Below are 16,244 nucleotides of genomic sequence, written 5' to 3' on the forward strand. Positions count from 1 at the left end.
GTCCATATGTTTCACCAGAGGTTCAGGCCCTAGACATTTTTATGTGGATTATTTATTTGAATAAATCCTTCAGCCTGGACATCAGCTCGCCACGATTTCTTTGCTTCCTATGCTCTTTCAAATAAACATGTCTTTAAAGATATATTTTGGGGATTACCTAGAATATATTAGATACAGGGAATAGGGACATCACTATTATTGTGATTTGTTTACCATGAATCTATATGCTGTTTAAAGGTGTTGAGTTCTTTCTGGGTCCTTATGCAGTTATTGTTGGAAACTACACTTTGTTACAAAGAGCTCTGATCCTTACTGGAAGTTTTGTCATTACACTCCAAATAATCAACTGAGTTGGTGAATAAATTTCCTTTTGATATGCTTTAGCTTTTCTTGTGTCTTTCAGATTAAATATTGGAAGAATGCAAAACGGAAACCTAACAAATGTGAAGGAGTTTATACTTCATGGACTCGCCATCAATATGAGTTCACAGGCTGCTCTTTTTGCACTGTTCCTAGTGATCTATACTCTCACATTGATTGGGAACATAACCATCATCATATTGGTATGGTCCAACACTTCCCTCCATAAACCGATGTATATTTTCCTTGGCAATCTGTCTTTTGTTGAAATCTGGTATACGACCAGCACTGTCCCAAAAATGCTTTCTGGCCTACTGTCTAGAATTAACTCTATTTCATTCAATGGTTGCTTCTTACAATTTTATTTCTTCTTCTCTCTTGGTACAACTGAATGTTTTCTTCTCACCACCATGGGCTATGATCGATATCTAGCCATTTGTCATCCTCTCCACTATAATATCTTAATGAATAATAACAAATGCTGTTTGTTTGTTGCTTCTTGCTGGATAGTAGGATTCCTCTGGTCTTTGTTTCCTGTAATATTAATATCAAAGTTGATATTTTGTGGCCCAAATAAGATTAATCATTTCTTGTGTGATCCAGGTCCCCTCCTGGAACTCTCTTGTGTGAGGTACTATTCAACAGAAGTTGTCCTTACTTTATATTTTGCCCTAATGGTCTTCATTACCTTCTCCTTTAGTTTCATCTCGTATGCTTTCATTATACAAACCATATTAAGAATCCCATCCTCATCTGGGCGCCTTAAGGCCTTCTCTACTTGTGCCTCTCACCTTATTGTGGTATCCATTTTTTTTGGATGTGTTATGTATATGTATATAAGGCCTTCAGGGAATCATCCATTTGACATAGATAAGGTAATAGCTGTATTCTATACAGTTGTAACTCCTCTATTGAATCCAGTAATCTACACCCTAAGGAACAAAGAGGTCCTGGAGGCAGTGAAGAAGATGATGCAATTGTAAAAATATATTATTCTATTCATCAATGCCTTCCTGTGCTAATGCTATTCTCTGTTAATGTCTTCCTATCCTGTAAATGATTTTATGGGATTTTGTGTTTCCATCTTGTAGGATGAATTTAAAAGAAGATTTTAATAATGATACCATTAGTTAATGTCTTTTTGTGTTTGTCTTGTTGAAACATGTTTAGCATTTCTTAAATATGTATGTATGTAATTTTGTAAAATGTGTGGAGGGGCATAATAGAAAGGAATGTCTAAGTCTGTTTTCGTGTAATCCGCAAGTCGTCCAAAGTAAAAAACAGCCTAGGACACATTTTCGAAAAATACATCCAAAATTTTTTTGTTTCGAAAATCGTCTAACTATACGTCCTGCCGATCTGATTGCCCAAGCTGATAAATCGTCCATCTTTATACCACATTTCCATCCAACTTTTCATCCAAGTCAAAAACGCCTAGAACAAGCCCTGTTGGACGTAGGAGGGGTCTGCAAAGTGATGGACTGAACACCCAGACATGGCACCTAAATAATGGGGTACTTTACAGGGCACTGCTGTGAACTTCACAAAAAGGGTGCCATGTCTTCTCCTCACTACAGCTCCCTTATAGGTGAGCCCCCAAACCACCTCCAGAATCCCCTAGACTCACTTATCTACCACCCCAATATCCCTTATGGCTGCAGGAGCCACTTATTTGCCAGTAAAAAAGGGTTTTGGGGGTGTATAGAGGAGTGCACATGTTTAAGTATCAATGCAGTGATTACAGGGGCTTATGGGCATGGGTCCTCCTCTCCATGAGTTCCTAACCCACCCCCCAGATGTGCTGGACAACTAGGCTTTCCTATGCCAGGCTGCCAGGTGATGATGGTCTGGAGGCTGAATTTTAAAGGTGTGATTATGATTTTTCTGGGGTTGGGGGTCGGAGATCACTAGGGTAGTGTGTAGGGGTCTGTATTATGTGTTTGCAGTGCTTATCTGGTGACTTTAAGTGGGTTTTTGTTTTACATGGTCTAAGTCACAACGTCTAAGTTCCGTCGATCCTGGGCTGCATAACTTGTGATTATACATGCTGCATGACTAAGTCTAAGCCGGCCCATGTCCCGCCTAACTCCCACCCTCGACACTCCTCCTGAAACTCCCCGTTTAGCTTTGGCCGTTCAGCAGCACTATGAAGGCCTAGGTCATTTAAAAATACATCCAAAACCCGTTTTTATTATCGACACTTGGACATATTTGGACAATGTTCGTCCAAGTGCTGACTTAGGCCGGTTTTTCTCTTTTGATTATGAGCCCCATAGTTTTTATGCGGTATATACATATGTAAATAAATAAATACATTATATACAGTCTTGGGAACCCCACAGCCAGTCCGAGTTTTAGGACATCCATTATAAAACAGAATGTAAAGATCAGTATTGAGAAATCCAGACTGGGGCATACTCAGTTCTACCCATGCCTGCCATACCTGCCCATGCAAATCCTTTCCTAAAATACCTGCATATTTATTTGTTGCAGCTGGAGGACTCAGTTTACAAATATTAATGTTGAAAATATGTTTGCATTTACATTTGGAAATGGTGATTCTACTTTCATATTTTTTATTGGACTGACAATGTAGTTTACGATTAGCTTTTGAAGATGACCCATTTTTCCTCTACACATTACCTTGAAGAGTAGACTAACATGGCCACCATAATTTTTCATACTTTTACATATACAGTGGTGCCTCACACAACGGACGCCTCGCACAGCGCACGCTGCGCACAACGAACTTTATGTCTTGATTCGTACAACGAACTTCGTTTCACACAACGAAGTCGCCCGAGCTGCATCCTTCCGCGCAGGCACTGCGCTTAACTGCCCTCTCTCCGCCTGGCTCCCTCTTGCCCCCCCGACTCCCCGACACGATCGGGGCAAAAGGGAGCCCAAGCCCTCTTGCCCTGCCGATTCCCCAACTCCCCGACAATATCGGGCCAGGAGGGAGCCCAAGTCCTCCTGGCCACGGCGACCCCCTAACCCCACCCTGCACTACATTACGGGCAGGAGGGATCCCAGGCCCTCCTGCCCTCAACGCAAACCCCCCCTCCCCCCAACGACCGCCCCCCCCAAGAACCTCCGACCGCCCCCCCAGCCGACCCGCGACCCCCCTGGCCGACCCCCACGACACCCCCAACCCCCTTCCCCGTACCTTTTTGTAGTTGGCCGGACAGACGGGAGCCAAACCCGCCTGTCCGGCAGGCAGCCAACGACGGAATGAGGCCGGATTGGCCCATCCGTCCCAAAGCTCCGCCTACTGGTGGGGCCTAAGGCGCCTGGGCCAATCAGAATAGGCCCGGGAGCCTTAGGCCCTCCTGGGGGCGGGGCCTGAGGCACATGGGCCCAACCCGACCATGTGCCTCAGGCCCTGCCCCCAGGAGGGACCTAAGGCTCCCGGGCCTATTCTGATTGGCCCAGGCGCCTTAGGCCCCACGAGTAGGCGGAGCTTTGGGACGGATGGGCCAATCCGGCCTCATTCCGTCGATGGCTGCCTGCCGGACAGGCGGGTTTGGCTCCCGTCTGTCCGGCCAACTACAGAAAGGTACGGGGAAGGGGGTTGGGGGTGTCGTGGGGGTCGGCCAGGGGGGTCGCGGGTCGGCTGGGGGGGCGGTCGGAGGTTCTTGGGGGGGGCGGTCGTTGGGGGGAGGGGGGGTTTGCGTCGAGGGCAGGAGGGCCTGGGATCCCTCCTGCCCGTAATGTAGTGCAGGGTGGGGTTAGGGGGTCGCCGTGGCCAGGAGGACTTGGGCTCCCTCCTGGCCCGATATTGTCGGGGAGTTGGGGAATCGGCGGGGCAAGAGGGCTTGGGCTCCCTTTTGCCCCGATCGTGTCGGGGAGTCGGGGGGGCAAGAGGGCTTGAGCTCCCTCTTGCCCCGATCGTGTCGGGGGTGCCAGGGACCACACGGAGTCACCCACCGTACCACCCGATTCGGGTAAGCGCAGGTATCGGTGGGTGGCTTATTTGCGGGGGGGTGCCTTATTTTACATTTTTTTCTAAAAAGGGGGGGCTGTCTTATTTGATGGCCCTGCCTTATCATCGGGGAAACACGGTAGAAAAAAAAAAAAAAATGAACAGTTAAGTCCCAGTTTTTGCCGCTGAGACTCTGCCCTCTCTCACTGTAAAATTAGACTCTACTTAGTCTGTCTTTAAATTTAAAAAATGTGTGTTGTTTTAAAAAACAATTATGTTTTTAGATGTATCTAAATAAAAATAATAACCAAAAATTTATCTTTTTTTATGTCATCTTAGCATATTTTATGCTACAGAACGAATTATTTTTTTAAACATGTATTGTTATGGGAAAACGCGTTTCACATAACGAACTTTTCGCATAACAAACTTGCTCCTGGAACGAATTAAGTTCGTTGTGTGAGGCACCACTGTAATTAGTTACTCCATTTGGTACACCTGAACATATAAGTCTTTCCAAGTAGTTGTGTGGCTTGCCATTTTAATTTGGTTCCATTGTTGAAGCAGAAATATACTAATGGGATTGGATAGAATGACTTCCATCATCCGTCTTGGCAAAAAGGAACAACCTTTTATAGCTTTTGGTCTGGTGTAAAACATAACATGGACATTTTTCCCATCAACATGTATTCCATTTACTAACAAAGAATAGATATGCAGATTCAAGCCACACCCAAATCATGCTCAGCTGACATTTCTGTGTGGTGTAGCATTCTGAAGCAGTATTTAAACACGTATGTGATAGACACATATGAATGCTGCTCTTTAACATATATTTCTAATGTAACTGCCTTATTATAATGTCTAGACAGCTCCAAAATAAACATTGTTTTGCTTGAATTAATTTCCTATGGGGCTCATAATAATAATAAAAAACATCCAAGTGTCCTAAATCTGCACTCGAATGTCTGAATTGCCAGGGTATCCAAGTGCTAATCAAAACCACTTTTCTGGATGTCTAGTGAGGCATCCCAGCCTTTGTGTGTCCAGAGCTTGAGATGGGCATGTTGGAGGCATGCTATGGGTGGGACTTCAGTGTACTTAAGGATGGGTTAGAATTGGACGTCTTGCAGCGATAATAAAATGATTTGCAAGATGTCCTGAATGGAGCTTAGATGTTGAGAGATAGATATGTTTTAGAAGCATCTAAGTGCAACAAAGGTGTCCACACTGACCATATGACCACTGCATGCATCAAGGTAAGACACTCCCACACTCCCCCAGTGCTCACTATACAAAATTGTCTCTAGATAAGCAGCATCTGGTATGGGGAAGCCTAGTTCATTATCGCACAGGTGTGTAGAGCAACTTTGTGAGTGAGCTAGTGAACTATAGAGAGGATGACTCAGGTCCATAAGTCACTCTAACCACATTTATGACAGAAAGTGTGAGTTCACTTAAACCCACCCAAACTCTACTATAATGCTATATAGGTGCCACCTCTATCCATAAGGGCCATTGGGATGATACACAGGTGGGTATAGTAGGTTTTGGGGGCTCACCATAAATTATAAGGGGATACAATACATCTGGCACTCTTCATGTGAAGTTCACATCAGTGCCCTCTAAGCTGTTGGGATGTCTATGTGGCCAGTTTATTAATATTCTTGACCTTCCCACATCCAAAAGGTCTGCATTTGGACATTTTTAACATGATGTTTTTCTGTTTGAAAATGGGGTATAAAGTTAGATGTCCTGGTGGCCAAGACATCTAAGTATACAATTTTCAAAAAAAAAAATATATATATATATATATTTGGATATATTGCAATGGTTGTTTCTGTTCCTCCTACTTTGGATATCCAACTGGAAGTACCCAAGTCAGACATAGACTTTTTTTTTCCAAAAATGCCTCTCTATTCTTTTAGATCATTTTTTGTCCTGACAGCTTCAGAACAATTCATCTTCATCAGTGTTTTCCAAGTTGGTCCTGGAGTACCTCCTTGCCAGTCAGATTTTCAGGATATCCACAATGAATATGCATGAAAGAGATTTACATATAATGGAAGCAATATATGCAAATCAATCTCATGCAAATTGATTGGTAAGGAGGATATTTCCAGACCGATTTGGGAAACAATGCTCTACACAACTAAATAAATCAAACACAGGGCTGATTAATGGGAGGAGAAAACGCTTCACTTTTCAGCAGCCCTGGTTGCCTTGAGAGAGGGTAAGGCATTACTCCAGTGGTTCTTAAATCTGTCCTGGGGGACCCTCATTCAGTTGTGTTTTCAAGATATTCCTAATAATTATTTATACAAGCCATCCATGACAGGAATTTTCCCAATGTAAATATTTAATGCTTGTGAAAAAAGAACATTTCTGCAGCATACACAAACTCAAATCCAAAGAAAAACAAAAAATAAAATAAAATAATAAGATTTTTATAATGTTGTGATGCACTCAGACCCATAAACCAGAATGCCACAGATAGGCAAGGCTTACATTGGGACCACCACTTCTGCATCACAGTCCCTAACCACTACATTGTGTTCAAATCAATAACTAATTTTTGTGATAAATCAAATAGACTTAACTGAACAATGTCTCCGGCAATTCTAGCCACTTATAGTGCTCCTTGTTGTCTGTGCATAAACACCTCGTGAACAACTTACATAACAAACATCAAACTCAACAAAGGCTCACTCCTACTTGAGTTTTACTTATCCCTGCTTCTTCAGGAGGGAACGTCTACTACAAATAGAGTAAGTAAAATCTAGACTTGTAGACCTGTTCCCAGGCCCGCCCAATTCCACTCATCCCTGCTCCATTATGCCCACACCACGCCCTAGCATTGCCCCTAGCCCCACCCCCTCAACCTGTTCTGGTCAGTCAGGAAGTATCCACACATGCACAGATGCATCTCCCAACGTGATCTGCTTTTAAAAATCCAAACATAAAGGCCCTGATTCTATAAAGGGTGCCTAAAATGCGCCTAACAGTGAGCAGGACTTAGGTGTCCAAACTAAGTGGTTAATGAGCCATTTAAGGGTTTCAACGAGAGATAATTGGCACATGGACATCCAAAGGATGTGGATGTCACTTTGTAGGCACCTCCACAATTTCATAGATGCCCAGTGGGAAAACTCACACCTAATAAAATAGGCATGGGCATGGAAAAGACATGGTTTAGGCAATGATTTGGTATGGGCATCCTTCGATTCATTTACATAATGCTGAGTGACCTAGGGTGTCCATCTCATACCTACATTGTAGACGAATGAAAACCAGGTTTACTTTTCAGCATAGTTTGGGCTTCAGATAGACCTGAGTTCTATGGATGGAACTTAGGCACAATTTGAATGTCCTTAATGCAATCTGCTAAATAGCTCTCTGAGTTTTTATCTTTGCTTTATTAAGCTCTAAATACATTTAATAAGGCACCACATAAACAGGGCACATCAAAACAGATATATTGCATGCAATACCTTCTATTTTTGTGGACAAACAGCAATGCTATTTGCTAATTAGAGGGCAAACAGAATGCTAGGAATGATTAAGAAGGGGATCACAAACAGATCTGAAAAGGTTATCATACCATTGTACTGGGCCATGGTACGCCACCACCTGGAATACTGCGTCCAACACTGGTCGCCGTACATGAAGAAGGACATAGTACTACTCGAAAGAGTCCAGAGAAGAGTGACAAAAATGGTTAAGTGGCTAGAGGAGATGCCGTACAATGAGAGGCTAGAGAAACTGGGCTTTTTCTCCTTTGAAAAGAGGAGACTGAGAGGGGACATGATTGAAACATTCAAGATATTGAAGGGAATTGACTTAGTAGAGAAAGAGAGATTGTTCACCCTCTCCAAGGTGAAGAGAATGAGAGGGCACTCGCTAAAGTTAAAAAGGGAATAGATTCCATCCAAATGTAAGGAAGTTCTTCTTCACCCAGAGAGTGGTAGAAAACTGGAACAGAACAAACGCAGGTAAGGCTAGACTCACTGGTCTTTGACCTAAGGGCCGCTGCATGAGCAGACTGCTGGACATGATGGACTACTGGTCTGACCCAGTAGCGGCAAATCTTATGTTCTTATGTTTTCATGTTCTTAAATGAAACACGAAAACAAAGGAGAGTCAAATCCACAGTAACAACACCCAGACACGAAGGAGTGGATAAGTCCAAAAAAGAGACTGGTGAACTCTTAAGCAGTGGCGTACCTAGCATATGTGACACCCGGGGCCCATCATTTTTTGACCCCCCCCCCATCTATATGAAAAATATAATTTTTAGTAACAATCCACATATCGCACAACAATAGTGTACCTAGGAAAAGGCAGCATCTTAAACACTGCAATGAGCACTAGAACACCAACACATACATTATAAAATTAAACAAGCCAGATCTCGCACAGTCAATTGATCCTGCAGTCAATGCCAACTGAAAACTATGTTCTTTTCATACACACAGAACAGAGATACACCCTCGCCCAATATGGAATAATCACAAACTAAAAATAGAAATATGTAGACAAAAGTTAAACTGAACTGCCAAGAAACCAGACTCTGCATACAATGCAACACCACAACACCACAAAAACAGTAACACGTGTCCTTTAATACTGTGCAAAATATAAAGACAGTAGATGTAAATTTGAAAAAACTGATACATAACAATCACCACTTTACAAATTAACAAATAAAAATAAAACAAATAATGAGAAATAAGAAAATACCATTTTATTGGACTAATACATTTCTCATTTAGCTTGCAGAGGTTAAAACCTCTTTCTTCAGGTCAGTAAACTATACTGCTGTTAGAGTATCCCTGTTGTGACCTGAGGAAAGGAGTTATGATCTCTGAATTAGTAATAAAATGTATTAAAATTAGTTCAATAAACAGGATCACCTTATTTCCATTTTCTATTAATAAACGATTATCAACACAGCTTCAATAATACTTTATCCTAAAGCAAAAATAAATAAATAAAACAAATATAAATTTTTTTCTACCTTGGTTGTCTGGTTTCTGCTTTCCTCCTCTTCTTATCATTCTCTTCCTTCCATCCATTGTCTGCCCTCTCTCTGCCTCTTCCATATGGTATCTGCTCTCTTTCTATGCCTCTTCCAGAAACTGTCTGCCTCTCCCTTCCATCTCTCCCAGCAGATTTTAGCATCTCTCTCTCTTCCTTTCCTCCCCTCAGATCTCGTATCTAACTCCTTCCTCCTTTACTCCTCCCAGGTCTGGTATCGGTCTCCTCCCCTTCCCCCCTGCTCTGGCATCTCCTCTCCTTCCTTTTCCCTTGCTCTGGGATACTTTCCTCCTTCCCTCCATGCCCTGGCATACCTTCCTCTTTTCCTCCATGCCCTGGCATCTCTTCCTCCCTCCCCTCCATGCACTGGCATATCCTTTCATTCCTTCCTCATCTTTTTTCTCCCTCTCTCTCTCTCCCTCCAGTTGGGTGCAGCAATTCTCTCCCCCTCTGCTCCCTTTCCTTTTTCTGTCACCCCATCCCCGGTCAGCAGTGCAGCACCTAATCGGGTGTTCCAAGGCCTGGTGTCATGAACTTTCTCGGGCAGCAGCAGCATTCACAATTTGCTGCTGTTGCTGGCTTTGGGCCTTCTTCTCCATCGGGTCCTGCCTTCATGGTAACAGGAAGTAGGCAGGACCTGGCACAGAGGAAGGCCTGATGCCGGCAACAGCAGCGAATTGTAAACGCTGTTGCTGCTGGAAGAAGTTAATGACACCAGGCCTTGGAGCATCCAGGGCAGACTGTTTCTCCTCCTCTCTCTCCCATCCCCCCAGTATGCCACTTTCCAAATGTTACTTTTCAGCTTCCCCAAAGTTTTCCTTCCGCTGCAACTTCCCATTTCCATCAGGGCAGATCACCGCAGAGGGAAAGCTTTGGGGCAGCCACCGGCAGCTTGCGAGAGATGGCTGCCATGTCTGGGCCCCAGTGAAAAGTAATAGACTGGGAAGGGAGGGAGATAGAGAGAAGAGGAAAAGAAGTTCAGACTGTGGGGCCCCCTGGATCAGGGTCAGACCAATATCAGGGTCTAGCCCAGTATCCTGCCTCCAGAGTGGCCAATCCAGGTCACAAGTACCAGTCAGAAACCCAAATAGTAGTTATTTTTCTCATACTTTCAACTCTACCTCTTTATTTTTTCCTCTTATCTGTTTATACTGTATTCACTTTATTTTATTTATGTATCTTACCATTAGAAGTTTGCTCTCCAATTCTTCCTTCCTAGCCTGTTACCTTAATTTCCCTCTCTCCCTTACCTCCACAGCCCAACCCATTTCTCCTCTTCTCTCTATCCACTGGGGAATTGAATTGGTATTGTTTTATACATTAGAACGTAAATATGCACCTGCGTTGATGCCACCTCCCATCAGTAAAAAAAACAGGACAGCAAGAGTAGCAGTAATTACAGGAAAGAAAAAATTCTGCTTACCACTGTGAAACTATCCCAACACGTGCTTACACTGACGTCGTGGGCAATAAAACTGGACTGTCTGATACAACTGTACTTAATTTTCCATCTTGCTTTTCCCATTCCTTTTATTCGTTTTCTTTGCCTCACCTCTCTTGCCTGTCACCCCTTACTTTTGCTCTGAAGAACCCGGTGGCAAGGCCGAGCCATCAGCCTGTTTTGTCCGTTCTGGGGGGAAACAACTGCACCAAGAGAATAAAGCACAACTACCGAGACTGAAAAGCATGAAATTAGTGGAAAAACGGAGGGCCCAGGAAAGCTTCCCCCAACGTTGGCCCAGAGGGGAAGGGGGGGAGGGAGAGAGTCCTTCTGGCTTTGGCTGTCCGGCATGCATCGCGCTGTGTGTGCACGAGGTGGGAGGGCGAAGAGGAGAGAGGAAGTTCCAGCACAGCCCGGGTGACCAGCCAGCACGCGCTGACAAGGCTGTGCGTCTGCGCAATGACTGGGTCCTACGGAGCAGCGCAGTACTGATTTTTAATTTTTACTCTCCTCCCCACCCCCCCACCCCAATGCTAAAACCCAGACAAATGAGACCTTCTGAAGGCAAATTCAAATCTGCCTCGATGTCCTGAGTCATCCGGACATATGGTAACCCCTATGCATTGGGCCCCCTGAACTCCTTTAATCCAGCCCTGGCCAGCTGTGCACTCCCTTGGGGTATGCACCCGGGGTGGACCCCCCCCCTTGGTACGCCACTGCTCTTAAGTATTCCACGAAATCCTTTATTCCTTTAATACATCATGTTTCGATTCGACATGCGCATGTTTCGGCCCAAATGGCCTGCCTCAGGAGTCTATACATTAATAAAAACAACAAAAATTCACAATATCTCTCTTCTAAAAAGTTAATAAAACAGATATCATATTGGGTAAATGGAATTCATGAATAGAAGTTCTGTCCCAAACAATTAAGATAGCCCAAAATCAACATATATACTTTTTACATCCCCAATGCAAAATGAACCAAACGTACCTCATAGGTCTGTATGTGAATCAAAAAGACATCCAATGATCAGTAAAGCATCACACTAATAGTGCAAAAAGAAAACATATTGAAAGTGAAAAGCAAAATAAGATTAAACAACATTGCCAGCCAAACAAATAGCCAGTGAATCCGATGCTCAAATGTCTATCACCACAAACAAATCTACAAGAGTTCTTAACACCCCTAATTAATGGCATGAATCACAAACACCAAGCAAAGCCTATTTAAAATTCTAAATACAAACATAGGGCTTAGAAACTAAAAAATGAACAGGGCAAGACAAACGGATGAAAAAAAGGGGAAAAAAGAGCCAACCATCTTGACAAAAAGAAAAAAGACACCACTTCTATCGTGACAACTCCTGCCACATCAACATAATCAATAAGCTGAAAAAAGAAACAGAACTTACTAATTCATGCTGCAAAATAATGCTACCACTTCTGAACTGCATTCAATGAAAAATGGCACCAGAAACCGTTAATTTAAATGACTCCATGTACAGCGTGATGACATCCCCAAACACCGAAAAAAACAATAATAGTGCCAAAAAACACAACACAAAAAGCAACAAACGATTGTAGCTATACTATACAAAATATGAAAGAAAAAAATGAAAAAAGGAAGGGATATAGAGAATTAGGATGAAACAAAAGAAAAAAACTACAACGGAAGTAAAAACGTAATGATGTCATAGAAGTAATAGGACACCTATCATCGATAAAAAAGATCTTCATATGTAAAATATAAATCCAATTAGCATAAAAATCACATAGATAAAACTGGCAAATAATCATCAAGTTTCAAGTTTAATAATGTTTTTGATTAATCGCTTAATCATATTTCAAAGCGATGAACATAATAATAAAATTACAGTATTAAGGGAGTAATTCAATACTTAACATAAAATTAAGTCCAGGAAGGACTGACTATTAACAAACTTAACAAACAAGTAAATATAAGGAAAAGGGGAGTGAACTACAAAATGTTTAAAAGAGCAGAACAATCAAGGAAAAAACATAAGGCAAGGGATCTAAATATTCCATAATCATAATCAACAGACAGAGTAAATCAAAAAGAAAAAATTAATTATCGAAAGCATCTTTAAAAAGAAAGGTTTTTAAATTACTCTTAAATTTATCAAGATTGCACTCTTCTCTCAAATAGATGGGAAGAGAGTTCCAGACTTGAGGGGCCGTAACAGAAAAAATAAATTGTCGTCTTGTATTAATGATCTTAAGGGATGGAATCGTCAACAAGTGCTGTTCATTCGATCGTAACGTTCGGTTAGAAGTATAAGGAATTAATAATTTAAAAATAAATGCTGGGGTTTTATAAAGTAGGGATTTGTAAGTAAGTAAACATAATTTGTATGTTATCCGGTGGGATACAGATAGCCAGTGCGCCTTTCTAAGAAGAGGAGTTACATGATCAAATTTCCTGGTTTTTGTTATAAGTTTAATGGAGGTATTTTGTATAATTTGCAGTCGTCTAATTTCACTTTGAGCAATTCCCTTAAAAAGGGCGTTACAATAATCGATTTTAGATATCACCAATTGCCTCCAATCAAAATAAACACGTAAAAAACATTCAAGATGCTGTACTGCCACTCAGCCACCAGAGGGCATACTAATGCCGTAAAAAACATAGGAAAGTATATAAGTAAATGTAAACCTTAAAAAAGGAATATAAAGGGGGATACTAAACAAATCGTTATGGTAAAAACCTCATTTCTAAAATATTAGACACACAGTAATAACAAATTAGATTGCAAATGACCCCTTGCTGCAACCATACAATAAAGAGCCACTGATTAAAAAACTTTATATAACGGGTCTGAGATCCAATTCCATATTTAGACCATATGGGATCACTGTATTGAACTCAAAAATGTGACACTGTTCATCTTTCAATAGAATCAAATCCGGGCCACCTCCTCTCCACCTAACCTTAATGACCTTTAAAACAAAAAAAACTTTAAATCATCAATGAAATGTCCCTCATCGTACCAGTGTTCAACAATGGGTGCACTCTGTACATTCCTACTTATGCAGCTCCTATGTTCTATTATCCTAGTTTTAATCATTTGTTTTGTTTTCCCAATGTACCATTTTTTTGCAAGAGCATACTATTGCATAAATAACGTTATTAGTACTGCAATCACTGTAATCTTCCAAACTGATTGATACCCTTTTACATGGATGATCATAACTGGAAACTGACATACTGTGTTTACAGACTGACCAATGGCCACAAGGGACATGGCCCTAGAGTCTTTCAAATTCCTATTTCTAGGTATTTTATTCTGAAAACAATTATGGGTCTGTAAAATATGCCAATTCTTTTTGATAATGTCTTGTGTGTTATAAGATAAATATGAGAACCTAAGAGTGCAAACAACATCAAATATTGATTTAATATGTACCGGATGGAGAAGTTCCTCCCTGTGTTGAGCCTGTGCTCTATCAAGACATCTCAAAACGCGGTCCTCAGGGTACCCTCTTGATAAAAAATTGTTGACCATTGATGGTGCTTTTTGGTCAAAATCATCAATATCAGTACATAATTTTCTTAGCCTCAAAAACTGAGCATACAAAATAATTTTCTTAAGACCCTTGTTGTGAAAGCTTGTATAATGCAGGTAAGTATTCCGATCCGTATCTTTCCTATAGAAAGAGGTCTTCAAACTATACCTAGTTTTATAAACCCTAATATCCACAAAAGGAATGGAATGGTCGTCATGTTGCATCTTGAACTCTAAATTCTCCTCTCATCTGTTTAACCAATTGGTGGAACTCAAAAAGTTTCTCAGTGCTGCCTCTCCACAAAATGAAGATGTCATCTATATATCTCTTGTATAGAATTACATTCTCTTCAAAGGGATGTGCTTCAAGAAAAGTCCTTTCAAAATGAGCTACATACAAATTTGCAATATCCAGGGCCATCGAGGAGCCCATAGCAATGCCTTTAATTTGTTGGAAAAAATTTCTTTGAAAGCAAAAATAGTTGTTAGTCAACGCAATACTAGCAAGAGTCAAAATAAAATGGTTAGGGACCCATCTGTTATATCCAAGGCCAACAGCTGTGGTATGTTTTTATACAGAGATTCAATATCCATGGTAACCAGCTTAGTATTTGTCAAATCCCCATCATATTGCTCCAAAATATTTATCATGAAAGCCAAATCCCTAACGTATGATTTGATCTTAGGAACGAATGGTCTGAGAAAAAAGTCCACAAATTTAGATAAAGACTCTAGAATAGAGCCATTCCCTGAGATAATTGGACGTCCAGGGGGAGAATCAATGGATTTGTGGATCTTAGGCAGCACATAAATAGTAGGGATAACAGGGCACTTAGTCAAAAAAGTACTCTTTGTCTATAATGTATCCTGCACTTTGTGCAACAGAAAGTAGCGAATCAATCTCTTCCTTCAAATCCTCAGTAGGGTCCTTGGCAAGACGGATATAATGCACTTGATCAGACAGCTGCCGTTCAAGTTCTGCAATGTATGCACATCTATCCATGATGACTACTCCACCCCCCTTGTCAGCCAGTTTGATCATTATTTCAGTATTATTTTTCAAACTGATAACCGCTTGATGTTCTTCTTTGGACAAATTATAATGTGGTTTCTTACGGATGGTCTTCTCAAGGACGTCTATATCATGTAGAACACACTGATAAAAAGCAGCAATTTGTGGATCGGGAGGCCCTGGAGGTATCTACTTCGAATTAAGTTTCATCACAGACACATCTACCTGTGGGGTACTGTTAGAAAAAAACTTTATGATTTGTAGCTTCCTCTGAAAATGAAAAAGATCAATCTTGGTTTGAAAAGGATCATATTGTGCGGTTGGAACGAACAAGAGATCTTTCCGTAACACCTCCATTTAGGAATCAGTTAGTTCAATCTTGGAAATATTGAAAGTGGGAATATCCTCAGTACCTGAATCCTGACCTAATGATATACACTTCCTCTGCTTCTGCTTCTTCCCCTTGCTCCATTTGGATAGAAATTGTGTCCTCGATAAGGGTAGAAACATAGAAAGGGTAAGATCCCTGAAACTGGTTCTGCTGATTTTGATAATAAGGTGGAAAAGGATCCACCTGTATTGATACCTCATTGGTTGCCTGTACGGTAGAGAAACATTATTCCCTCTTTCTGGCCAAAGTTGCTCTAAAAAATCCTCAGAATTCACATCTTGGTTTGTGGAAGGCAATCTAGTTGGAATTGTAAGTGGGGAGGCAAACAACTCGCCTGAATCACTCCTTATTCTTTTTCTCAGATTAAAACCAGAAGTCGATGGTTTAGTGATGTTAGTGCCATTAGGTGATTGAATGATAGGTTCAACTTTACATACTAGTTGGTCCACTCTACCTCCCTGACTGGACTGCCTTGGAAATTGCTGGCCCCTTACTACAGATGGCTTTCTTTTTGGGGGGAAACCCTTAGGCTTATCATGTCGCTGTACCGGGCCA

The 16,244-nt window shown here is 41.5% G+C and overlaps 1 protein-coding gene across 1 annotated transcript; it reads left to right on the forward strand.

Annotated features, from left to right (window-relative positions):
- Positions 1–419: 419 nt before the first annotated feature.
- Positions 420–1,343, forward strand: LOC117350606 (olfactory receptor 11H6-like). Its single transcript, XM_033924986.1, has one exon. The coding sequence runs from the start codon at positions 420–422 to the stop codon at positions 1,341–1,343; it is 924 nt and encodes a 307-aa protein (XP_033780877.1).
- The last annotated feature ends 14,901 nt before the right edge of the window (positions 1,344–16,244 follow it).

The sequence above is a fragment of the Geotrypetes seraphini genome, chromosome 16, assembly GCF_902459505.1.
Source record: "Geotrypetes seraphini chromosome 16, aGeoSer1.1, whole genome shotgun sequence".
NCBI classification, from domain to species: Eukaryota; Metazoa; Chordata; class Amphibia; order Gymnophiona; family Dermophiidae; genus Geotrypetes; species Geotrypetes seraphini.